Genomic DNA, 27543 nt, shown 5'->3' on the forward strand with positions numbered 1-27543 from the left:
CAGCAAGAGCCCAGGGGTATACTGCAGTCATAATACCTTATGAGTACGTCTCATTGAATATAGTAGGATTTACTTCTGAGTAAACATGGAGAGGAATAATAAATAAATAAGGCGAACAGGAGCTTCGAATTGCCGTTTGTATGAGGAGGGTCGACACGGAGCGTGCTTAATGTTACAACCGAGAAAGAAAGCTCGTGAGCGGAGAGGAACCCTTTACCCGCGCCTCCAAGAGCAGCAGGAGAGACGGCGGCCCGCTCTCGCTCGACGCAGCAGAACGGCTGATTTCCGAGGCGGCGCTTTGAAAAGGCAGCCGGGGCAGAGAGACGGGGTGGAACCACCGGGCCGAGTTGACGTCACCACCAGGCCCGCAGCTTGGTGAAAAGGAGACCGTGGAAGGGCGCGAAAAATTAGGGAGTCGCGGCGGAGAATGTTGTACCCGAGCACGTCCCTGGTAGAGCTCTGAGGAGGCCTCTCTTCTTCTTTCCTTTCCCACCGCGTCACGTGGGAACGGAATAATCCTGCGGGTGGCGGGAGTCTGTTGTGGAGCAGAAGTAAAAAGGTAGGGTGGTATTGCGGACACGGTTTCTGACACGCTAGGGCCAGGCACTGTGAGGAACGTTTTTCCTCCTCGCGGTGGGTTCCTTTAGCAAGCGCCGCTCTGTCGACCCCAACCTTCCCTCAACCTTCTGTTCCTTAGCAAAGGTTGGAACCGCCCTTTTGCAGCCGTTAAGACGCCCCACAGGTAAGGAAGTTGCTCTGTCTCTTTGCTAGCTCGGTTTCCTCGCAGCTTCTCGCTCTCCTTGATGGCCTTCTTAAAGCAAGAGTGGAGGTAAGGGGGAGGGATAGATTTCCGACGGTAAACTGAACAGTGGCATGTAAAACACAATAAATACCTATAAATACATACATAAGCAATAAAAGGAGAACGAAATGTGATCGCAACTTATGAGCAGAATGTCTTTACAATTATATTCTGTTTTTATTTTGCACCTTTCATGTAGGGACCAGGTGTTATCTTAAAATGCTTACTTTTTAGTTCTGCAATAGCATTGTTTTCCCCAAGGTTATACGGAATAGCTTGCTTCTTGCTTCTGGTGTCAGTACCTCTCGACATTGTCTTGGGTGAATTATGTTAAGCCTATACACCAGTGTTTTATATGACTGAGATGGGTCATTTGTTGGACCTCCAGATTATGTTGGACTTCAACTCCTTTCAACCTCAGGCAGTGTGGTCAATGGTAGTCCATTGCAGGCTTCCCCCAGGCACCTGGTTGGCCACTGTGAGAACAGGATGCTGGACTAGATGGGCCACTGGCCTGATCCAGCAGGCTGCTCTTATGTTCTTATGTAGTCCAACAACATTGAGGGCTGCAAGTTCCCTCTCCTGAATATAAGATAAGCATACATTACTTTCCAGTGAGGACATCATAATGTTCTTACTCTATTCAGGTTTGCTTCAAGTCATTATTGAGTTGAAGCTGATTTAGCTAGTGACTTTCTTGGAGTGTCTACCCTGCAATTATTTGAGACTGTTTGTAGGCACCACATATGCTTTCCCAAAAGCAAAATCACACTTCAAGAGCATATATAAAGAGAAGGTGCTCATAATTCGGCAAACTCCTGCATCACTTTAAAGGTGCACTTCAAGGGCACATGGAATATACTAGTATGTACTGTTGTACATGCTTTTCTAGAACTAGGAAATTGTAGATCGGTGGTCCCCAAACTTTTTCCTCACAGACCACTTGAAAATTGGTGAGGGTCTTGGTGAACCACTTAATGATTTTTCTGCCTGTTGTAGCAATTGTAACGCACTGTGCTAGGTGATTTTTACTAATATTTTTGCAGATGTGCTATGGACCTCCTGAATAAAGGTCATGGACAACAGTCTGTTATAGACCAGTGGTTCCCAATAGGGGGGTCACAAAGTAATCCCAAGGGGCCCACAAAGAGCCAAAAGAAGAATTGTTCATTAAAAAATAATTAATGGCTGGCCTGTGTCCCACCAACTTGGAAGCCTACACTGCATATGCACACAGCCACTTCTGCTTCTCCTTTCTTCCAGCCAACATAGTCAGTTTCTGCCACACAGAGAACTGAGCAGCACAGCAAGAGAGGGAGTACATCAAGAGAAGAGGCCAGTTGTGCTTATTTAAGCTCCAGTGCCTCCCTTTTGTCAGTGGCAGTGAAGGAAGATCCATTGAGCTGATTGGTTCTGGCTGTAGAGACAGAGAGACGCCAGGAGGGAGTTGCCTGCCAAAAAAGTAACAGGATGGAGTCCGAGAGTGTCCCCCACAAATGCACTTTTTAAAAATTCACTTTATAGTTAACTTGTTGTACAAGTATACATGTCTACTCAGAAGTAAGTCTCTTCATATTTAATGGGGCTGACTTCCAGGTAAATCAAACTGCAGTCATCAGACCAGACTAAGATTCTGTTGAAGCTCTGAAGATGTACTACTTTGGGAGGGCAGGGGGCATCATTATGGTTAAAGGAAGTAAAAAAATTATGTCTGCAATACAAGGACACATGCTGGTGGATGGCTGTTTATTTTACAAGAGTCAAAGTGAGTGCAGTACTTAAAAAGAAGAAACATCCATCCCTGAAGTTGCATTTAGCATGTGTTTTTAAATTGTTTTTTTAAAATGTGTTTTTAAATGTATATATTTGTTTTTTATGTTTTTAATTGCTGTAAACTGCCCAGAGAGCTTTGGCTATGGGGCGGTATATAAATGTAATAAATAAATAAAGGACTTAGCAATCCTATCCAAGTCTACTCAGAAGTCAGTCCTGTAGAATTCAATAGAGCAACAGGCATATGAGGTAGGTTAGGCTGAGAGTTAGTGGCTGATCCAATGCAATCGGTGAGTAAAAAATGATGAGTAAAGTAAGTTTTAAAAATGTGAAACTGCACGTACTCAGTGTACGTCTGTTGCTGTTTATCAAGGCTTTGAGTGTATTTTTATACAGTTGTAGATGTTCATTTTAAATATATTTTAAAATATGTTAAGTTGCCCAAATTTTGTTGTGTTTAATCTTGAGTTCTTTGCATGGTTAAGGATTGGCATTGGGGAGAGCAGGGCTCTTGTGCCTTTAACAGCTGTGTGGCAAGCAGAAATTAAATTTAAGTCTTTTCTAGTATGAAAATACAATTATGGGGAGAGCTTCAGCTGTTGCCATTCTGTCTGTTAGACATATTTTTATTATCGTCACATGGAGCTTCCTGAGCCAAGTGCTGAAGAGGAGGCAGCACTGTATATAGGTGGAACACTTAAAACCACAGTATAAATGGCCTGGCATCAACCAGCCTCTATTCACCACTTTGTGTAGTTTACTTTTATCTCATTCCTTTCATTTCCTTCAACATTTGTTAAACATTGTTTATATTGTTATACACTGCCCTGGGACCTTCTAGTGAAGGACAGATAATAAATATCATCATCATATTTGTTTTTGGATGAATAAAAAATGACGTTAACCATTATGTATTTTTTCAATTAACCAAAACTGAAATTACAACAATTAGCATGTGGGGGCATCACAGAAATTTGAGGTTACAAAGGGGGTCCCATACTCATAAAGAGTGGGGAACCACTGTTGTAGACCACAGGGGTGTCAGCCAAATATCTAAGCCACTGGTTTGAGTACATCTGTTTCTGCAGATCACTGGTGAAGAATGTGTGGGCGCACAGCTGTATCTCTGGGAGCAGATTGTATCCGCCGTGCCTGTGTATACCGTGATAATCAAGGGAGGAGAAGGCATCCTGAATGGAAAAATGCTGACAAATATAGTCCATCTTACAATAAGAGCCCACAGTCTAATAGCCCTGTGCTTCTCTCCCGACAACACTTTGAGAAGGTAAACCCCTTAAATAGCGTTTTTAATCTACATTACATAATAACTGTGCTCTGAATCACTTTCTGTTCTGTTATTTTTTACAAGTATAGGGCTGCAAGATAAAAACATTCACAAATAAGAGGAACTGTGGTGTCTGCTCAGTGGACTGTTAGTGTTCTAAAATTAGGGACAGCTGTTATATTCTACAAGTCTGTCATCTTCTAGAATAGAGAACTTCTAAAGAAGCAGTGTTTTTAGAATCATAGAATGGTACAGTTGGAAGGGGCCTATAAGGCCATCAAATCCAAACCCCTGCTCAATGCAGGAATCCAAGTTAAAGCATATCTGACAGATGACTGTCCAGCTGCCTCTTGAAGGCCTCCAGGGTTGGAGAGCCCACTACCTCCCTAGATAATTGGTTCCACTGTTGTACTGCTGTAACAGGAAGTTTTTCCTGATGCTCAGCTGAAATCTAGCTTCCTGTAAGTTGAGCCAATTATTCTGTGTCCTACATTTTGGGATAATCAAGACGAGATCCTGCCCTTCTTCTGGTTGACAACTGTTCAGGTTTGAAGAGTGCTATCATATCTCCCCTCAGTCTTCTCAAGGCTAAACATGCCCAGTTCTTTCAGTACATCTTCATAGGGCTCTGTTTCTAGCCCCCTGATAATCCTTGTTGCCTTTCTCTGAAAGTGTTCCAGTTTGTCTGCATCCTTCTTTAAAGTGTGGTGTCCAGAACTGCATTACTCAAAATGAGGCCTAACTAGTGCTGAATAGAGAGGAAGTAGTACTTCATGCGATTTGGAACTACTGTTAAAGCAGCCTAAAACATCGTTTTTGTAGCCACATCGCACTGTTGGCTTACATTCAGCTTGTGATCAACAATTCAAAATCCTTCTTGCACATAGTATTGCTGAGCCAAGTAACCCCTATCTTATAACTGTACATTTGGTTTCTTTTTCTTAGGTGTATTTTCCACTTCTCCCTATTAAATTTCATTCTTGTTATTCTTTAAAGCCCAGTGCTCCAGCCTATCGAGATCACATTGAATTTTGTTTCTGTCTTCCAGAGTAGTAGCTATTCCTCCCAATTTTGTATTGTCTGCAATTTTGATAAGCATTCGCTGCACCTCCACATTCAAGTCATTAATAAAATGTTGAAGAACACTGGGCCTTAGACCAAGCCCTGTGCTACCCCACTCGTTACCTGCCTCCAGTTTGAGAAGGAACCATTCATAAGCACTCTTTGATCCAACTGTGGATCCATTTGATAGTTGTTCCATCCAACTGCTATTTAGCTAGCTTGCTAATCAGTAAATTATGGGACACTTTGTCAGACGCTTTGCTGAAGTCGAGATATATTATGTCCACAGCATTCCCATGGTCTACCAGGGAAGTGCTTGTTATGTGCCGTCAAGTCGATTTCAACTTACTGCGACCCTATGAATCAGCGACCTCTAATAGCATCTGTTATAAACCACCCTGTTCAGACCTTGTAAGTTCAGGCCTGTGGCTGGCTTTATGGAATCAATCCATCTCTTGTTTGGTCTTCCTCTTTTTCTACTCCCTTCTGTTTTCCCCAGCATTATTGTCTTTGTGTTATACATGAGGCCAAAGTTTGACCAGTCCATTTTTATTTAAGATAGGGATGGGGAACCTGAATTTATGTTGTTGGATCAGACCCAGCTAACATGGCTATTGGTCAGGAATGGTGGGGTTTTAATCCAGCAATGTCTAGAAAGCCACAGGTTTTCCCATCTCTGATTTAGGGCATGATTTTACTTGCAGTCAGTACAATAATAAACGAAAAGTGACACTTTAAATAATTGAGTTTCAAATCAATGCATGTGCAGAAACCTGAAGTCCCTGCATAGTTGCTTTTTCAAACATAACATTTGCAGTCTATTTCCTCTTTCATTTCCCTGCCAAGACAAGAAGCTGCCTAGGTGCTGGCGGTTGATAAGTTTTCTCTTACATATAGTAATATATACTACTGCACAGCCATGCCATTTGTGTCTCTTCTGGGCTAAGTAACAACTTTCCCTGCAAGCAAAACAGCAAATGTATCTGCCTGCCCTTGTTGGCCAGGAGACCGTTACCAAGCGCTTTGTCTAGGTAGAAGAGAGTACATGTGAAGCAGTGGCAGGTGGATTACAAGCTAGCAGGGAGGTCAGCAAACTGAAGAAGTGAGTGTCTGGATCCCTCACTACAAATCTATAACACTGCTCTTCTGTCATGGATGGCAGTAAACATTTGCAACACTGCATTCCTTTATGTACTACTTTCAATAGTTTTTACTATTAAGCAACAGTACAATACATACTAATTTAATGCTGAATTAGAAACTAATGAGCTTGTGTCACATTCTCCAATATAAACCTGTATGTATGTTGTAAAATCTCAAGCCAGTAAGTCTATTTTGGCATTTGTTTTCATTGAAAACATTCTAAAAGCTGCCCTCAGGCTAGTGCTGAAAGTGAATTTGACTAGAAACTGAGAAAAAGAGAAGTGAAACCAGTTGGTTTGTTTCAATTGTTTAAACTGAGAACAATGAAAGAAACGACTCCTATAAACAGTAAGGAACACTATGAAGTGGGTAAATAACAGATTTCAAAATCTGACAGGGCATGTTTGCCCAGAAGTAAGTCACGATGTCAGCGGGATTTTCTCTAGTAAATGCATAAGATTACAGTTTGAGATTCCAATCCTAAACATACTTGCCAGCTCTGTTGAAAGCAGTAGGAATTACTTCTGAGTAAATATACATAGGATTGCACTGTTAGCTTAGGAGACCTCTCAAGTGCATGTATGTATAGCTTTTTTGGAGCACACAGAATATCTTAAAACAAGCCCAGATAAACTAGAGGAAATAATATTTCACCTCAATCCTTCTACTAGATATATGTGCATGCAAATCTGTATGTGTAGCTGGATGGGGAGCTGCATGTGCAAACAGGTGCTGCACATACAGTTCTCTTCCCCAATTTGAACAACTTGGGCTATGCATGCAATCTTCTTTTTAAAAGATAAAATCCCAGAGATTAGGAAAGGTGGATTCATCAACCATATGATCTCACTTGATCATGCAACCACTGCTCAAAATCTCAGCACATATAGATGTACTGCTTCACAAAAATGAACCCTTCACATGATGCTGGAGTAGGAATAGAAAGAGATAGATCCTAGTAACCATCTGCTATACCCTGTGACCACCTACCTGTTGCCTGCCTGCCTGCTTGTCAGCCTGCCTGCCAGCAGAATTGTCTCCACCTGCAGCTCTCAGAGGTGTGGCCAGCAAGAAGATATTTTGCTGTAGAAGCCCTAGGCAGTGCCAGAAGGCATTTCCTGTTTGGTGCCAATGTCGGCTTATGCTTATAAGTAGGTTTTTCTGGGTGGCCACTCTAAAGCAAGATGGCTGCTGTTGTATGCTCGTAAGAATGCCTGAAAGAACTCCTTCATCTCTGGATGGGAGGCTACATCACTCTCCAGAGAAGGACCTGGGGAAGGGTCTTCTCTAGTGGTGTCCCAGTGGTGGAATTTTTTCCTTTTGGAGACATGGACAGTTGTAACAATGATAGGGCTGTTTGTTGTTATGTGCCTTCAGGTCAATTACGACTTATGGTGACCCTATGAATCGGCAACCTCCAATAGTATCTGTTATAAACCACCCTGGTCAGATCTTGTAAGTTCAGGTCTGTGGCTTCCTTTATGGAATCAATCCATCTCTTGTTTGGTCTTCCTCTTTTTCTACTCCCTTCTGTTTTTCCCAGCATTATTATCTTTTCTAGTGAATCATGTCTTCTATGATTCTACAAAATGGAGGTGCCACAGCATCTGATTGTCCTGATGCACAACCTGTACTCTGGACAAGAGGCTACTGTAAGGACAGAATATGGAGAAACCAATTGGTTCCCCATCGGTAGGGGTGTGAGACAGGGTTGTATTTTGTCACCCTATTTATTTAATCTATATGCAGAACATATACGGAAAGCGGGATTGGACCAAGTTGAAGGAGGTGTGAAAATTGGAGGAAGAAATATCAATAATTTAAGATATGCAGACAATACCATACTACTAGCAGAAACCAGCAATGAATTAAAACGAATGCTGATGAAAGTTAAAGAGGAAAGCACAAAAGCAGGACTACAGCTGAGCGTCAAAAAGACTAAAGTAATGACAACAGAAGATTTATGTTCACAATGAGGACACTGAACTTGTCAAGGATTATCAATACCTTGGCACAGTCATTAACCAAAATGGAGACAATAATCAAGAAGTCAAAAGAAGGCTAGGACAGGAGAGGGCAGCTGTGAGACAACTAGAAAAGGTGGTCATATACAAAGATGTATCGCTGAACACTAAAGTCAGGATCATTCAGACCATGGTACTCCCGATATCTATGTATGGATGTGAAAGCTGGACAATGAAAAAAGTGGGTAAGAGAAAAATCAACTCATTTGAAATGTGGTGTTGAAGGAGACCTTTGCGGATACCATAGACTGAAAAAGACAAATAATTGTGTGTTAGAACAAATTAAACCAGAACTATCATTAGAAGCTAAAATGATGAAACTGAGATTATCATACTTTGGACACATAATGAGAAGACATGATTCTTTAGAAAAGACAATGCTGGGAAAAACAGAAGGGAGTAGAAACAGAGGAAGGCCAAACAAGACATGGATTGATTCCATAAAGAAAGCCACAGACCTGAACTTACAAGATCTGAACAGGGTGATTCACGACAGATGCTCTTGGAGGTCGCTGATTCATAGGGTTGCCATATGTCATAGTTGACTTGAAGGCACATAACAACAAATGATTCTACAATCCATACTTCTATGAGTATGATAACCCTAGTTTCATCATTGTAGCTTCTAGTGAAAGTTCTGGTTTAATTTGTTCTAACACCCAATTATTTGTCTTTTTCGCTGTTCCATGGTATCCGCAAAGGTCTCCTTCAACACCACATTTCAAATGAGTTGATTTTTCTCTTACCCACTTTTTTCGCTGTCCAACCTTCACATCTATACATAGAGATTGGGAGTACCGTGGTCTGAATGATGACACATCTTTGCATTTGAGGACCTTTTCTAGTTCTCTCATAGCTACCCTCCCCAGTCCTAGCCTTCTTCTGATTTCTTGACTATTGTCTCCCTTTTGGTTAATGACTGTGCCAAGGTATTGATAATCCTTGACAAGTTCAATGTCCTCATTGTCAACTTTAAAGTTACATAAATCTTCTGTTGTCATTTAGTCTTCTTGATGTTCAGCTGCAGTCCTGCTTTTGTGCTTTCCTCTTTCACTTTCATCAGCATTCATTTCAAATCATTACTGGTTTCTGCTAGTAGTATGGTATCGTCTGCATATCTTAAATTATTGATATTTCTCCCTCCAGTTTTCACACCTCCTTCATCTTGGTCCAGTCCTGCTTTCTGTATGATATGTTTGGCATATAGATTAAACAGGGTGATAAAATACATCCCTGTCTCACACCCTTTCCGATGGGGAGCCAATCGGTTTCTCCATATTCTGTCCTTACAGTAGCCTCTTGTCCAAAGTATAGATTACACATCAGAACAATCAGACGCTGTGGCACCCCCATTTCTTTTAAAGCATTCCATAGTATTTTGCGATTACACAATTACAGGCTTTGCTGTAATCTATAGAAGCACAGTGTGATTTTCTTCTGAAATTCCTTGGTCCTTTCCATTATCCAATGTATCACTGCAATATGATCTCTGGTACTTGTTCCCTTTCTAAATCCACCTTGGACATCTGGCAATTCTTGCTCCGTATATGGTAAGAGCCTTTGTTGTAGAATCTTGGGCATTACTTTACTTGCATGGGATATTAAGTCAGTAGTTCAATAATTACTGCATTCCCCGAGATCCCCTTTCTTTGAAACTGGGATATATATTGAACGCTTCCAGTCTGTGGGCCATTGTTTAATTTTCCATATTTCTTGACAAAATTTGATTCAGTCTCAGCAACTTGTAGCAACTCTATTGCTATGTCATCTGTTCCTGGTGATTTGTTTCTTTCCAGTATTTTAAGAGCAGTTTTCACCTCACATTCTAAAATTTCTGGTTCTTAATCATATGGTTCCTCCATGAATGAATCTGTCATCCTTGCATCTCTTTTATATAGTTGTTCAGTGTATTGCTTCCATCTTCCTTGTATTTTATCTCGGTCAGTCAGTGTGTTCCACTGTTGATTATTCAACATCCCTACTCTTGGTTTAAATTTCCCTTTCATTTCTCTAATCTTTTGGAATAGGGCTCTTGTTCTACCTTTTTTGTTGTCCTCTTCTATTTCTATACAATAAATATTGTAATAGTTCTCCTTGTTCCTGCATACTAGTTGCTGTATTATTGCATTTGGGGTTCTAACCATGTTTCTATCTCTTTTTGTTTTTGCTTTCCTTCTCTCTTTAACCATTTTAAGAGTTTCATCAGTCATCCATTGAGATCTTTCTCTCTTTTTAACTAGAGGTATTGCCGTTTTGCATTCTTCCCTGATGACTTCAATCCATAGTTCTTCTGGTTCTCTATGAACTAAGTTTAAAGCCTCAAATCTGTTCCTTATTTGATCTTTATATTCTTCTGGGATATTATTTGTATTTTGGCATTATGATGTTCTTCTTTAGCTTTACTCTAATTTTTTATGTTACCAGTTCATGATCTGTACTGCAGTCTGCTCTTGGTCTTGTTTTCGCAGAAAGTATGGAACTTCTCCATCTTCTGCTACTAAGTATATAATCAATTTGATTCCTATATTGACCATTTGGTGATGTCCACGTGTACAGTTGTCTTTTTGGTTGCTGAAAAAATGTGTCTGCAAAAAACTAATTATTGGCTTCACAGAATTCAATAAGTCTTTCTCCTACTTCATTTCTATCTCCTAAGCCCCATTTCCCCACAATTCCTAGTTCTTCTCTGTTCCCTGCTTTTGCATTCCAGTCCCCCGTGGTTATCGGAACATCTTGTTTTGGTGTGTGACCCTGCTAGCAGTCTAGACTCCTGATGGCATTGTTCTCAGCTTCTTCAACACTCTCAACCCCCCTCACCACGTTAAGGTGTGCATCCTAGGGGGGGGGGGCTGTACCGTGTGTATTTGTTTTCTCTGGCTTTTCGGAAATAGATTATGTTTAGATTAATTTGAGCCTGTTTTGTGATATTTTGTGGTGGTTATTGAGCCTGTTGAAGTTTTTTATTATTACTAAGTTATGGATTTTTATGATATTGTATTCTTGCTATGCAAGCCACTTTGAGGTTACCTGGTAATGAAAAGCAGCGTACAAATACACTAAATAATAAATAAACCCCTTTCTGCCTCACAAGAAGATTTTTAGCAGGGTTGTTATGGTTGAAAGGGTCCCTCAGTTTGTAGCTGTGTACACACTGTTCGATTGGAACTTTGATTACTTTGCAATTTTCTTTCTGTGTCTGTGGATGCTTCTTAATATTTCTTTTCCTTTCTGCTTTACAAAAGGATGCCAGCTCTTCAGAACGTGTCCTTGTAGCCATGCGTTGGGGGCTGGTTCCAGCCTGGTTCAAGGAAGCTGACCCATCTAAAATGCAGTATAACACTTCCAATTGTCGGAATGATACCATGATGGCGAAACCTTCATACAAGGTTAGTTTTTGTATAGCCTTCTATTTGAAAATAAACTTCTTAGTATTTTTGTCTCCTGGCCATGCCATTTATGTCTTTTGAGCTCAGCACAAAAACTGAAGCTTTTTCCTAGAGGTACTAACAACAGTTGCCTTGCCACACAAAATGTAAACAGTTCTGAACTGCATGCTGTGAACGCAGCATCTTGATTTTCCTGAAAGGGAAGAGCCCAGCAGGTACTAGCATTTCACATGCTGTGTTTGACAGAGCAGCTTCACGATAGCCTGCTGTTTGGTTTCTGTGCAGGTTAGATTAGAGAAAAATACAAATAATGTTGCTAGTATGGGAGGCTTTTGGAAATACAATAGCAGAAGTAGAAGTCCATGAAAACTCATTGGAAAAAGGTTTATTCTGATTACTTATTTCTACAATTGGCCTGTCTCGCCTTTCCACACCCATTCCACCAGCTTTGTATGAATGTTTTGAGGGACTTGGTTAGGGGAACAGCAAACAGGCACAAGAAGTGGCATACACCCGACAGAGAAAAGCAGAGATCACATTAGGAAAATTAACCCTCCTTCTTTCTCTATAATCCCTTTATTTTATAAGATTTCTTGCTTGTTCCATATCACCCCAGGGCGGGTAACAACAGATAATCATACAATTGAAAAAACAAATAAAACAGTTAGAAACAACAATTTAGATTAATCCAGGAGTCACCAACCTTTTTGGACCAGTGGGCACATCTCAAATTTGGGAGAGTGGGCACCAGTCACAAAATGGCTGCCATGGAGATGCAGCATAACACAAAATAGGTGCCAGGCAGGGCAGGGCATAACACAATATGGCTGCCATGACAGGGAATGCCTAACACAAAATTAAGAGTACAGTTGTTGCTGCTTTCTCCCCTCCTGACGACTTCATGCTTACCATGAGAAGTCTGCTGTGTCCTGCACTCCATGATTGTGGAGATACTGCTGTTAAAGGCACAAGAACCTGTTTTCCACAGTGTAAACCCTAAACCAAAGCCTAGGCTGCTATCATCTACCCAAGTGTAATGGAACATAAGCCCACTAAACTTCTGAGAAGACATGTATACCATCATACTGTAACCTAAGTATACAGTGAATTCTTAAGGACTGCCTGGCGTTAGGTCCTGCACAGATGTGCCTAAGCCTCCTTACAAAGTTTTTGCACTTGCCATTTGGGGAGGGGATTCTTTAACATCCACCTGTACTTAATTCTGTAGTAATATTTACAGAAAGTAACATCTAGGGAGTACCTGATCTCAAATGAACTCACCACAGGAAAGATGCAGCCTTGTTGCTAGGAAAAAAGAAAGGGCACTCTATGGAGATTCCAAGCACTACTAGAAAGCAAAACAGGAGCAGGGAAGGTGCACAAAAAGGGAGGGGAAAACAGCTGCACTTTTGGACCCTGGGAATTCCTATTGCCTGATGTTCAAACAACTCACTTATTAGTCACAAATCTGACATCACTCATTGGCTAAAAACATTGACAGGTGGGAGCAACCAGGCTGGCTCATTTCACAGAAACCATTTAGAAGGGTCCCTGCACGTTTTGCTTCATCACTTTCTTTTTTTGGAGGATTAGAAATGTACTTTAAAACAAAGTTTAGAATCTGGGGACTCTGCCTAGTGGCACCTATGAAGGACTTTGGAGGTGCCATGGTGCCTGTGGGTTCTTGATTAGCGACCCTTGGGTTAAATAAAAAGATGAGTCCCACAAAACCAAATACCTTAACCATCAAAGGCTAGGGAATGCATCTTCAGCATAGAGTGGAAGCTATACAATGAAGATGCTAGCCACACCTCTGTGACAAGGGAATTCCACAATTAAGGGCATGCCATAGAGAAAGCCCTTTCCTGGACAGCAATTCCCTACACTTTTGAGGGTGACAGAACTACCAAGAGAGCCTCCTTTGCCAATTTTAACACTTGGGAAAGACTTTCCACCAACAGCACAAAGCTTCTACCTATGTGGAAGAGCCCCTTCAAAGACATGCTGTGATGACACAGCAGATTAGCCAGTGTTTGGGAGGGGGAAGTCTTCTAGTTTCCATGACTCATTCTGGAAAACTGCCATTTTCCATCAAATACACATATTCCATACTTTAACAGTACATTTATATCTCTATGAGAACAGTAAGAGCTAAAATCCCAAATTCAGTATTGTGTAGAAGTTAAAAGTTGAAAGAAGTCATGGGTAAACTTATCTCTGATCATGCTAAACCATGGCTTTCAGTACATGCAAGGGTGAATTTCCCTGGCCACTAAATAGCAAACTCTTTTTCACTAATGTTGGATTTGGGGTGTAGACTTGAATCTTGTTTTATCAGTTCTTGGAAATTGATGAGGGTATTAACTGTCCCAGCAAGAGACCATTTGCCAGAAAGACAGGTGTACCATATTACCATGCTATCTTATGTGACACCAGTGAAAGAGCCTTACTATTGCACATTGGTGCAGGGAATAGAGCTTTAATATGAACTGTTGGTGCACCTGACTCCTGAGAGATTGGAGGAGGATCCTTGTTTGAATGTACCATGAGAGGTGGTATAGTTCTCCTTGATGGCAGGACTGTTTCCTATGAAAGGCCTCAACAGCTTCTTCACATGCCTTGCATATCCTTATGAGACCCTTTGAATGTAGCTCTGCTAGCTTTGTTGCTAAATTCTTCTACTCCAAAACACAACACTGGTCTCTCTCTGACACTTTATAATCATTGCCAGAGCTTGGACTCCCAAAGCAGAGCTGAGCAAAATGCACCGGACCCTTTCTTTCCTCCAGTGGAATAGCCTTGGTGTAGTTTCACACACTCCCAACTTGTGAGAATTTTGTGCGGTGCTCTGTCAGTTTTGTGACTGCCCACCCTTCGGCCTAATTTGCCTGACTATTGTGAACAAAAGCATGGCAAATCCAGGGGAATCCTTCCTATTGCTCTTCTACCTCTTTCTCTGTTATAGGTGCAGATTCCTATCTCAATAGCCCAGTCTGCTGTCTGTGCTTTAAGAAAAGTTAACTTTGGGAATATATTTTATCTTAAAAATAAAATCTGTCTACAAACCCTTTTGTAGAGACCCAAATAAGACTGGAAGGACATAGGAAAGTGACCTAAAGTCTTATCTACACTTCTGGTAGGGATAGGTGGAGGCTGGGGTAAGGAAAGCCACTTTAGGAACTGTTCTTGAAATTGGTATAAGCTTCTCTGTTAGTCTGATATGGAACCAGCATAATATATGTCCGTTAAGAAGACTGCTGTAAACCTCCCAGAGAGCTTCAGCTATGGGGTGGTATATAAATGTAATAAATAAATAACATAAATAAATAACAGCTAGAACCAGAGTGAGAGCCAGTGTGGTGTAATGGTTAAGGTGTTGGACTACGGGTTCGAATCCCCACACAGCCATGAAGCTCACTGGGTGACCTTGGGCCAGTCACTGCCCCTCAGCCTTAGAGGAAGGCAATGGTAAACCCCCTCTGAAATACCACTTACCATGAAAACCCTATTCATACAGTCACCCATAAGTTGGAATCGACTTGAAGGCAATCCATTTCTTTTTCTTTTCTTTTCAGAACCAGAGTAGAAAAATATACAAGTAAGGAGTGAGGCAATTTGTAAAGGGATAATAAGGATTCTTAAGCATGATTTGTACTGCTGCTATTGGCAGCAGTGTATATTTGGAAGATAATGACTGTCTGCAATTTTGATGGTCTGTTTTGTGAAAATTGGAAGAGTTGTGAATAATGTGCAGCATGAACTATGGTGTCCTCATAGAATCATAGAATAGTGGAGTTGGGACCTATAAGGCCATCAAGTCCAACCTTCTACTGAATGCAGGAATCCAATTTCCCCCATCCCCTATCATTCCGCTTCTTAATGAGAGTTTGTGAGCATTCCACTTTCCAGCAAAGAAATCATTCCTCTCTTATATAATGGCAATTGTGCCATCACAAGACAGTGAATGTTTATTTATTTATTTAAAATATTTCTATCCCGCCCTTCTACCCTATAATAGGGCGCTCAGGGCGGCTTACAGAAATAAAATCAAACATGTACATAATAAAATTGTAAACAATAAAATCACAAAAGCATTAAAATAAATTTAAAATACTTAAAATACAATACACACACACGCATATAGGGATTGGTACTAAAGGGACTACAAAGGTAAAATTTAACGCACAAGGCATAATATCAGTGTCAGGCTCTACCTTCAATCCCTCCCAAAGGCTCTCTGGAACAAGATCGTTTTCAGAAGTCTCTGGAAAAACAACAAGGAGGGAGCAGAGTGAACTTCTTGGGGTAGAGTATTCCAAAGCTTGGGGGCCACCACTGAAAAACCTCTCTCCCGTGTGTCTGTCAATCTAACATCTCACTCCAGGCACGCAGAGGAGACCAGAGGCAGATAATCTTACATCCCGGACAGGTACATATGGGTTTAAGCGATCCCTCAGGTACATTGGTCCAAGGCCGTTTAGGGCTTTAATGGTCAGAACCAGCACTTTGAATTGGGCCCGGAAACAAATTGGGAGTCAGTGGAGTCGATAAAGCACGGGGGTAATATGCTTCCTGCGCCGTGCTCCAGTTAACATTCTGGCTGCTGCATTTTGAACCAACTGCAATTTCCGAACTGTTTTCAAAGGCAGCCCCACAGAGAGTGTGTTACAGTAATCAAGCCTCGATGTCACCAATGCATGTGTCACTGTGGCCAAGTCAACTGCCTCCAGGAACGGACACAGCTGGTAGACCAGTTTGAGTTGGCCAAAAGCACTCCTGGCTACCGCAGCCACCTGATATTCAAGCAGCAGGGCAGGATCCAGGAGGACTCCCAAACTGCGGACCTGCTCCTTCAAGGGGAGTGCAACCCCATCCAGAACAGGTTGCAACCCCATCCCTGATGCAGTTTTTCCCTTGACCAACAGTACTTCCGTCTTGTCTGGATTAAGTTTCAGTTTGTTAGCCCACATCTAGCCCTTCACAGCCTCCAGGCACCGGTTTAGGATGAGCACTCCCTCCCTGCAATCAGGTGGTAGAGAGAGAGAGAGCTGAGTGTAATCAGCATATTGATGACGTACTCCAAATCTCCTGATGACCTCTCCCAGCAGTTTCATATAAATGTTAAAGAGCATGGGAGACAGAATGGAACCTTGCGGTACCCCACACACCAACGGCCAGGGGGTTGAGCAGTAGTCTCCCAGCACCACTTTCTGGGTCCTGTCTGTCAGGTAGGACCGGAGCCACTGTAAAACAGTGCCTCCCAATCCCATCCCAGCTAGACAGTCCAGAAGGATACCATGGTCGATCGTATTGAAGGCCTCTGAGAGGTCCAGCAGCACCAACAGGGATGCACTCCCCCTGTCTTGATGCCCGGCGTAGGTCATCAAGCAGAGCGACCAAGCAGTCTGTCCCAGCCAGGCCTGAAGCCTGGTTGAAAATGGTCTAGATTCATCCAGGAAAACTTGGAGCTGAGCAGCCACTACCCTCTCAATCACCTTGCCCAGAAAAGAGAGATTAGAGACTGGGCGGAAGTTGTTAGGATCCGCAGTGTCTAGAAGGCTTTTTTTTAAAAAAGGTCTTATCATAGCCTCCTTCAACAATGTTGGCTTTAGGGAGGTGTTAATTAAATATGTCAGCTACTCCCCCTCCGGCAGATTTGATTAACCAGGATGGTCAAGGGAACAAGTAGTGGCCCTCAATTCTCCCAGAATCCTGTCCACATCCTCAGGCTTTACAAGCTGCAAAGTAACCATAGAAAATTGACCAGAGGAGGCTTTGGGTACATCTGGCACAACTAGTTAATGAGGAGTCCAAGTCAGTCCGAATGTGAGCAATTTTATGTGCAAAGTGCCTCGCAAACATCTCAGTGAGCGACAGGGCTCAGAGTCTAATGTAGGGCCAGAGCCCCAAAGACCCCGGACCACCAATGCTGAGGAATCCCTGTCATGTTATGCATGTCATAGTCACAGTAAGTGTAGATGTAGTCATTACAATTCTAACTTCAAAGGATTGCAGTGAAAACAAATGAGGAACAAGGCAACCAATTCTGTCGACAGAGCTCCATGTGAATTCACTTCTGCTTTGAAGATTATTTCTTAGAATCCAATATGAGATACTATTAAAGTCCATTCCAAATGCTTAACTGTTTTTGAAGCTACTATTTGCATGGGTTCCCTTGCTCCCCTCTCTCTCTTTCTGTCCCTCTAAAGGAACCTCTTGTACAAGGCAAACGCTGTGTTGTGCTGGCCGATGGCTACTATGAATGGCAACCGCGAAATGGACAGAAGCAACCCTATTTCATTTATTTCCCCCAGACTGAGGAGGAAACGGTACAGCAGTCATGCATTAATATTTAGTGCTAAGATGCTCATTGTCTCTTTCTTTTTGTTTACTTTTCCCAACTAAAGTCAACTTTGCCTCAGGAGGTTTGGGCTTTATGATTTTGGTCCAAATGATTTAAGCAGGTGTTGATCTTATAACTGTATAATAATGTTCTATATAAATGTGCCTACAAAGTTAGATTTAGGCACTTGCTATCATTTGTTGAGCCTCTGTTCAGTATCTTTTGTGGCATCAGCTACTTCTTTAGAAAGGATTATCGAGGTTAGATTATTCTAATTTATTATCATATTTAATATATATTTAATTATTATTCTAACCAATGTCTGTCAAGCTTGTCAGAATGAGGTGAACAGACACCATGCCTCCATTCTTTGCTCCCCCCCCCTCGGGCTCGTCACCCACTGCTGCTGAAGTGTAAGTTAGGAGTGCTTTCAGGCCTGGGGTATCATCCTATTTTCAGCATAGCTACAGCACACATTTGGATGAAACACTGTGGAGCGAGGAGAGGGTGCTCCTAAACCCTGCAGTCTTTTATTGAAGCTGTTGAAACAGGTTCCGAGCCCTTTGGGGATACAAATGTATCCAAGAAACAACTACCACCAGCACTGAGCTTGGTTAAGCCCAAGCCTTAGGTAATACGATTCCATGCTCTTTTTGATCACACTGAAAGTCCAGCATAATAGGGTGTCAGAAGTGTCTTTTACTCATGTGATTTTATTTTAAAACTTGTCTACAGTGCCATTCAATTCAAAATTTCCAGGATGGTTTACAATAACTAAATTGTTTTAATTACTAAAACAATACAATAAAATGCTAAAAACAATTGCAGCAGAGTGTACAATACATCACAGGTTAAAAGTCCTGGGGGGAAAGGTATTTCTGATGCCTTAAAAAGACATTAATGTAGGCATAGTGTAGGCTAGTGAGTTAATTCCCCTCTCCTGTAGCTACCTACCACTCTAGATCGGGGTGGGGAATCTCCAGCCTGTGGGCCAAACTTGTCTCGCCAGGCTGTTTTGGAGAAGCCACACCCACCCACCCTACACATTACATCAGGTGTGGGGTGGGTAGGGTATGGCTTTAAAGGAACAATTGGGAGCTTAAAGTGGACTCCTGATTGTTTGATGGGCAGTAGAAGAATGCTTTGCTCAAGGAGGGTAAAGCAGTTTCCATTCAGTGGAGATCTCTTCTTCCTCCTACTGCTGCTCTTTGAAGCAGGGGGTGGAAAGGAGAAGCAGGGGGTGGAAAGGAGAATCATGGGGAGAATCGCGAAGAGCTTTGTGAGCCTCCCCACATTTCTCCTTAAGATAGAAAGGAGAAGCATGGGTAGGCTTGCAAGTGTAGGGCAGGCAGTGCCCCTTGTGCTGTTTCCCAAGATTGGGAACCCCACACAAGTGATTTTGAAAGGTGGATGGGACAACCCACCTGTCAATCATATGACATCATGTGATTGATAGATGGGATCTCCATCCACATGTCAAAGTTCCCCATCCTTGCTTTAGATGATGGAGAGAATCAGAGGAAGGCTGTGAACACACTAGTTACCAGAGCAAAGTGGTCCTATTTCCCACCGCCTGGAGGGAGAATGGGTTGATCTGCCGATCAGTTGTGAAATCTCTTTGAAACTTTATTTTTTTAAAGAATGCACTCAAGCTGCTCACACCAGGTTTTAGAGTAAAAAGCAGCAGGGTTTGACTAGCATTGTGTGCACCCGTTTTCAAAAGAGAGAGTTGGACACACACTAGAACCGGCAGAACAATGAGTGTGTTTCTACCTGAAGACTTCTGAGGAAGATCTTAGTGTATGGGCAGGTTGATGCATAGGATGTTTCTTCAAGTGTTCATGTCCCAAATCAAGCACATGAATTGTGCTCAGCAATAGACAAGAATCCAGTGGACTTCTTTAAGAGTGAATTGTAGTCCCAGTGCCTGGTCCTAATTAGTAACCTGGCTGCTGTGTTTTGAACTAAAAGGAACTTTGAGGGAGTCTTTGAAAGTCCATGTACAACACATTATAGTAGTTCAACCTAACACAGCCTGGATAAGTGTAGCCAGGTTTGCCCTGTTCTGGAGGGATTGCAGGTTGTGCACCAACTTTGGCTAGTGAAAAGCCTCTGTGTTCTTTATCCTCTAGTACAGGAGTAGACATTGTGGTGCCCTCTAGATACTGTTGCACTCCAACTCCCATCAACCTAGCCGGCATTGCCAGTTGTCAGGGCTGATTGGCAATTGTAATCCAACAATACCTGTGATCATCATGTTAGCTACTCCGCTCTGGTGACACAGCTGAAGCAATAAACATCCTCCCAGATTGCTACCAGATGAAAGCAGGCTAAGAGCTGACTAGAATGCAAGTGGCAGAAATCTCAAGGCAAATCTGACTGAATGCGGCAGACTCCCTTATTGAGCTTACTTACGCTGTGGTTATGAAGAAGAAATATTTCTCTGCATCTTTGAATTCTCAGGGCCTTGTCCAGAAGAGCTTTTCTGAGTGGTTTAGTATCTATTTCAGCCTTGTCCACATGGTAAATGTTAGTAACATGTTTGCTAAGGACTTTTAGGATACAGTTTCTTGTATCTGCCTCTACTTAGACTCTTCTAGTTTAGCAGTTCAGTCTATAAATGCATCCAGAGCACCATCTAGTCTCAGATTCACAGCCCAACAACAACAACAAAATGTTTAGTTACCAAGGATGTTTGAATGACTTTAGGGTATTTTGGGGGTGCTAAATCCAAAAGTGACATTAGTTTTGCCGAATTGGCTCTAGTTTTTGAGATAATGGATACCCCTCAAATGACGATTGTACCCCAATATGACCTGTAGCTGCTGACATATGCAGCAGGGTTTGGTCTGTCTTTTTACTCTTGAACATTGTTTTGCAAGTTTATCCATTGCATATAATATCATATTGATACTTTTTTTTTTTTTTTTTTTTTGAAGAGGAATATGAGTTCGTCACGAAGAGGCTGCTTAAACAATCCTAATGCATTCTGCTACGTTTGTGGCGAATAGGGCTGGTTCCAAAGGGCGGCCAGGTTGGGCACTGGCCCGAGGACCCCGCAGCTCTAGGAGCCCCTGGGGGGCCCTCCGCTCCCCTTCCACGATCCTGTGGATCGCAAGATGAGCTTCCAAGCCGCCTGCCATCCCCCGCGCTTCACCTACCTTTCTCTGCTGTTCGCGCAGGGTTGCCATCAATAAAGATGGCGGCCGAGGTTTCCGTAAGGGACTGAAGCCTCTGCCGCCATCTTGGTTGATGGCAGCAATGCGCGCGCCACATGCCATCAACCAAGATGGCGGCAAAGGCTTCAGTACCTTACGGAAACCTTGGCCGCCATCTTTATTGATGGCAACCCTGTGCGAACAGCAGAGAAAGGTAGGTGAAGCGCTGGGGATGGCGGGGGATGGTGGGCGGTTCGGAAGCTCGTCTTGCGATCCGCGGGATCGCGGAAGGGAAGCAGAGGGGCCCGGGGCAGGCTAATGCCCAAGGGCCCCCGCATTCCTGGAGCCGGCCTTGGTGGCGAATACACTCTGCAAAAACAAAGAAAAAACATCACTGACTTTGTAAAACAAGCATATCTTGCTTATTTTGGAGTGAAGCTTGGAGATCAAGATAAGTCTTGGGCTCCCCATAAGGTTTGCAAAATCTGTGCAGAGTGCCTACGACAGTGGAAAAATGGAGAAAGGAAACGTTTAAACTTTGGTGTGCCTATGGTGTGGAGAGAGCCGCAAAACCATCACGATGATTGTTATTTATGTGTTGTGACTGTGAAAGGCTTCAATCGCTACAAGAAACATAAGTGGGAGTATCCTGATTTGGACTCAGCAAGGAGACCTGTGCCACACAACGAAGACGTTCCCATACCAGTGTTTACCTCACTGCCTGACCTTCCATTGTCAGATGTTGAAGAAATGCTGGACGTGGAGTGTAGCACAGGTGGTAGCCCTGGAAGTGGATATGAAGAAAGCTTTTCAATACCTGAGCAGTTCTCCAAAAAAGAACTCAATGATCTGATACGAGACCTCAGTCTGTCAAAGCAAGCATCTGAACTTTTAGCATCCAGGCTAATGGAAAAGAACTGTCTACAGCCAGAAGCTAACATAACAGCTTATCGGACAAGAGAGGAGGGACTTCTTCCATACTTCAGCCAAGATGAAGAACTTGTATACTGCAATAACATTCCTGGACTTCTTCTCCAAATGGGACAACTGGAATATCGACCAGAAGATTGGCGGCTTTTTATAGACAGCTCCACCAGAAGCTTGAAATGTGTTTTATTGCACAATGGTAACCGCTATGCATCTCTTCCAATTGCTCACTCAACAAAACTTAAAGAAGAATATGAAAATATCAAACTGGTCTTGCTATCATGAACACCAGTGGTCTATTTGTGTTGATCTAAAGATGGTGAACTTCTTGCTTGGGCAGCAAAGTGGATACACTTGTTTCATCTGTTTGTGGGATAGTAGGGCAAAGCGAGATCATTGGAAAAAAGTGACATGGCCTTCAAGGGAACACATGACTAGGTGCAGCGAACATCATTAACAAGCCATTGGTTGACAGAGGAAAAAATCATTCTCCCACCACTCCATATCAAGCTTGGACTGATGAAGCAATTTGTTAAGGCCTTGGACAAACATGGTGATTGCTTCAAATACATTTGTAGATCGTTCCTTGGACTGACTATGGAAAAACTAAAAGCAGGAATCTTTGATGGTCCTAAAATTCGTAAACTCATCAATGATTTGAATTTCACTAAATTTATGAATGATGTTGAAGCTTCTGCCTGGTGCAGTTATGTCTCAGTTGTCAAGAACTTCTTGGGTAACCACAAAGCAGACAATTATGAAGAATTGGTGCAAAACATGCTCGCTAACTTTAAACATTTGGGTACTAATATGAGCATAAAGGCACACTATCTCCATAGCCACTTAGACAGATTTCCGGATAATCTTGGTGATTTTAGTGAGGAACAAGGGGAGAGGTTCCATCAGGGTATAAAGGTGATGGAGGAAAGGTATCAAGGCAGATGGGACAGACACATGATGGCAGACTACTGGTGGAGCCTCCAACATGATTGTCCTGATGCCCCACATAAAAGAAAATCGGACACACAGTGTTTTTCTATGCATTAATTGTGATTATCTGAATCAGCTTACTTTGTTTTAATGTTATTGTACTGAATACAACGCCATTAGGTATTTCATGTGTTTACTTTTGTATGATTTGAGACAGTTTCCATGTCATTTGTGGGTAGGCTATGCCTGACCATTAAATTTTTTAAATTTGTTATGTTTTTCAATGGGGGCATCCATTATCTCAAAAATTAGAGCCAATCTAGCAAAACCGATGCCATATTCGGAATAAGCGACACAAAGTTACCCTAAAATCGATCAAACATCATTGGCAATAAAATTAGTGTTGACTAGTGTTATGGAATCAGGTTCATTTATTGCAGTCTGAGGACATGGGAAAGCGCAGTCTCTCAGTGTTTGCTCAGCCCATGGCCACCTTGGCTTATTACACCTAGCAGAAGGGGTTGGATCATCTGGGTCCCGGAAGTAATAAATTCCTTGTTATAAGAAGTCCCATCTATCTTAAAGGAGGTGGTAGTGAGGCCATTCTTAAGTGAATCCTCCTTGGGCTCCAAGACCTGCAATAACTGTCAGCCAGTCACAGTTATTCCCTTCAGAGCAAGATGGTTATGCAAGTGTTACTGTGCAACTCCAGGCACTCCTAGATGAAATTGACTCTCTAGACCCCTTTCAATTTGGTTTCAGACCTGATTTTGGCATCGAAACAGCCTTGTTCACCCTAATGGATAACATTCAATGGAAGAAGAGATCCACTGTGATACTGCTGGATCTCTCAGCAGCTTTCAATACCACACTTGATTGGCTTTCTGAACTGGGGACAGTGTTTCTGCTCATACTTGAAGGCCAGTTGTAGGAGATATTCATGGGGGACTTCTGCACAGCCAAATAGCACCTATGCTGTGGGGTCTTGTGGGGTACCATCTTGTTGCCTATGCTTTCCAACTTCTAAATGAAACCACCAAGTGAGGTCATCAACAGTTTCAGGGTTGGGTATCATCAATATACAGATGATCCTCAACTTTTGTCTCTTTTACATCAGATTGGAGCAAGACAGTGAAAATGTTGAATCACTGCTTGGAGGCAGTAATGGTCTGGATGAAAGCTAACAAACCAAAACATAATCCTGATGAGACTAGTGGTATAGTTAGTGGGTGGTTCATCTATGCAAGGAGGTGGCGTTCAGTGTGTTTTGAAGGAGTTGCAGTCTTGTTAAATTTATGTTTTTAAAATTGTGGGTCCTTCATTTTGCAGTTCAACAAACAAGATGCAACAGATGAGGATGAAGATACAAAAGGCAAGAAATTACTCACCATGGCTGGCATTTTTGATTGTTGGGAGCCCCTTGATGGAGGAGAAGCATTGTACAGCTACACAATCATTACAGTAAATGCTTCAGAAAGTCTAAGCTCCATCCATCATAGGTAAGCATATTGGTATACAGCATATTGTAATATGGACAATAATACTACTTGTCTCATTTTCCAGCACCTATTTTTTCCCTCTGTAACCCAACTAGTATAGCATACTGTTTGATTATATCTAAAAATGCACACACTGCTAGGTGAATATATCCTTCCTATTACATATTTACATATGTTTTACTAAGGCTGTCGTCACGCTGTAGTTCGCAGTGTCATCCGCTAATGGATGGCACTGTGAACACAACATGATAGGAGCCCATGGCAGCAAACAAAAGCACTAAAAACACTCTAAACATCCTAAAAACAGACCTTAAAATATATTAAAACAAAACATCCTTAAAAGCATATTAAAACAAAACATCTTTAAAAACATCTTTTTTTTAAAAAAAGCTTATTTGAGTTTCTGGGCCATCACAGCAATGGAGGGAGGTGGGTGGCCCAAGCAAGCCACAGACAAACAGTCATGACAGGTTGGGGCAGTCCTGCTCTGCTGCGCCATTGCGGCCCATCTCATCAACACCATTTCAGGCTCTGCAGCAGAAGAAGGAGACTGCGGGCAGCAGGAAAGCAGGATGGTTGCTGAGGAGCTGCCCTGGCTTGTCTTAACACTCACTCACTCACCTCATCCTTGCAGGGAAAGATCTAATTCTGCTCAGCACTGCGCTTGGGTGTGCAAGAGAGATCCTTGCTAGGAGGCTTAGCCAGGTCTAAAGGGTGGGGAGAGGGGCTTGGTAAGGTGTAAAGGGAAGGGCTTTGACAAGGGGGTGGAGGTAGGTGGGGTTGGTGTTTCTTTGCACCTCCAATACGGGGAGGAGGATCACAAAAGATTGAAAGTATTGGTATGGGGTACGCTGTACAACCCTTCCCACATTCCTCCGTTCAAGCTCTGATATTGGTATTTTGACAGATGGTTGGGGCCAACCCTCCTGTTAATCATATGACATCACAATTTTGTCATGATTGACATGTGCCCCCTCCTGTTGAAGTTGGTCCACAGAGTAGGAAACAAAAAGGTTCCCCACCCCTGATCTAATGGGTTTGTTGGGGGCTGGGGTTGACAAGGTCTAGTGGGTGGGGTTGTAGGTGGGTTTGACAAGCAAATCAAGCAGGGGCAGAGCTCCTAGTGTATATATGATAACTTCAAAGGGAGATCAGATCATAGAGATCCAAAGATATTTCTGCTCCTTTACAATTTTCCTCCTTAGAGAAGAGCATCTGAATAGTGGTGACTTGATCTGAGTGACTGGTTTTGGCTCACAAATAATTCTGTTTATGCTATATTTGGTATAGTCATTTGAATTATTCCAGATCTGTTGTATCTCCTGGTCAGTCAGGTCCTCCGAGAAATAGGATCTCATTTGAATAACTATGCTACTAATTGATGTTAATTTTAATTGCTAGCTTCTCCTTCCCTTATCTCAATCTAATAATTTGAAATTCAATTCTTACCGATGCTTGAATTGTGCATTTTTCATTCAAAACATGTGAACTAATTTTGGCATTTCTATCCACCATTGAGATCTACGTTGTTTAACTTATTTAGAATGCCAGCTATCTTGGATGGGGATGAAGCTGTTCGAAAATGGCTGAATTTTGCAGAAATACACACACAAGAAGCACTTAGGCTTATTCACCCCACAGAAAACCTTGCCTTCTATCCAGTCTCAACTATAGTGAACAATTCCAGAAACAATACACCAGAATGCATTGTACCCATTGAATTGAACCTCAAGAAGGTAAAATCTGGTAATGTTTTCATGCTGAGAGGTTTAGTGCCATAAGATCTTTGGTTTTCTATAATAAGTCTGATAACTTTATTTTATTTTAGTTTTAAGTCCCTCTGTGAAGTAGTAATTGTTCCCTCTGTGAAGTAGTAATGGTTGTGTTCATGGTAAAAATTAATAGGAAAACAAGCATAAATAGAGACTGCATGTGTCCTGCATTTCTGGTCAGTGTATCAGGTCAATCAGCTGGTTTGAAACAGAAGTTGTGCCTTTTTACCACTCTTCATAAAACCTTCCTTCATTATTTGAAAATAAAGGACTGTAACTGGCATCCTCAGATAAAGGGAGATTCATTTGAATATTAAGCTTTAAAGAATTCATTTGCTTTGCTTTCCTCTGCTCATAAGGTTTTGGGAAATTGCTAGGTTGATTTTTCTCATATTTAACTTCAACTGAGGTTGGGGTGCTCCAGAAAACTGTGACTGTAATAGGAAGATACCCTGAACTAGCCCTGGTCCTTATTATGTTCATAATAGTGATATATTTTTTCTGATCTTGTTGTCTGTCTTCCAGGATACCAAAGTTAGTGCAAGCAGCAAAATGATGATGAACTGGTTAAAAAACAAATCTCACAAGAAAGAAGATGGCTTACCAAGATGGTCCAGCCAGTTCATTCAAACACCACCACCTAAGAAAACCAGTTCAAGCTTAATGCACCAGTGGCTCAAGAAAGAAGATGGAGAACCTTCTGCAAAGCAACCCAAAACTAAGTGATTTGTTAGTCTTTACACTTTATTCCTAAACAGATTTAACAGACCCAGCAGATTAATCCTTAATGTCCTTAGACACAAGCTTGCTGCACGCAAGTAGGCAGTTTCTACTGATTTCAGTCTCTGGTGTGAGATTTCAAATATTCTGGCTATTCCGTGCCTAGCATGTGGGCCTTGACATTTAACACTTCATTTCTTTTTATAACATATTTCATTGGATTTTCCTCAATTGTTTGCAAAAATATAGATAACAATATAATAGAACATCAAAACTGCAAAAGAAAAGGGCATGCATCGTGTCTCAGAGCTAATTACAAATTCAGTTTGAAGATTTGAATGAGAGACTACAGGAATACAAGTTGGGTTACGATGGCCAATTAAAAAGAAACCTGGTATACATCTGATTTATTTGTTGGTTTGTTTCTTTAACTCTTATATGGAGAAAACAGTAAGTGTCATGGCTTAAGACCTGCTGCTGCAAAAATAAAGGTAACAGTGTGTTCTTAAACTACTACTGAATAAGTTTATACCCCTTTTTGTCTGTCTTGAAAGGCCTGGAATGTCTCCTCCAAGTACTTTCTAAGTATGAGCTGTGGCAGTGGGAAACTGCTCCAGTGGTGTCATGTCTGCAGCTATTGTTTTAATTATTGCAGTCCACAACTGCAGTGAGATAAATGGTAAAAATTCAGTATGCTGGCAGCATTATAGGAGGAGAGA

At 42.0% G+C, this 27543-nt stretch overlaps 1 protein-coding gene across 5 annotated transcripts; it reads left to right on the top strand.

Annotated features, from left to right (window-relative positions):
• On the top strand, positions 1–27230 carry HMCES (5-hydroxymethylcytosine binding, ES cell specific). Of its 5 annotated transcripts, none has more exons than XM_061618346.1 (7): positions 5–559; positions 3664–3860; positions 11332–11475; positions 17685–17804; positions 24163–24332; positions 25852–26068; positions 26630–27230. In XM_061618346.1, the coding sequence occupies exons 2-7, from the start codon at positions 3678–3680 to the stop codon at positions 26828–26830; spliced, it is 1035 nt and encodes a 344-aa protein (XP_061474330.1). In that variant the 5' UTR covers positions 5–559; positions 3664–3677; the 3' UTR covers positions 26831–27230. The 5 variants fall into 5 exon arrangements, with proteins under 5 accessions (XP_061474334.1, XP_061474330.1, XP_061474333.1 ...); XM_061618349.1 differs by having other exon boundaries at positions 23–559; positions 25876–26068; XM_061618347.1 differs by lacking the exon at positions 5–559 and adding an exon at positions 588–742.
• Positions 27231–27543: the final 313 nt, after the last annotated feature.

Source organism: Rhineura floridana, chromosome 3 (assembly GCF_030035675.1).
Source record: "Rhineura floridana isolate rRhiFlo1 chromosome 3, rRhiFlo1.hap2, whole genome shotgun sequence".
Lineage (NCBI taxonomy): Eukaryota > Metazoa > Chordata > Lepidosauria > Squamata > Rhineuridae > Rhineura > Rhineura floridana.

Coding starts and splice junctions, on each gene's coding strand:
- HMCES (XM_061618346.1), top strand. CDS start 3,678: ATGTGTGGGCGCACAGCTGTATCTCTGGGAGCAGATTGTATCCGCCGT. Junction 11,476..17,684: donor TGGCGAAACCTTCATACAAG/GTTAGTTTTTGT, acceptor GTCCCTCTAAAG/GAACCTCTTGTACAAGGCAA. Junction 24,333..25,851: donor CTAAGCTCCATCCATCATAG/GTAAGCATATTG, acceptor TCCACCATTGAG/ATCTACGTTGTTTAACTTAT.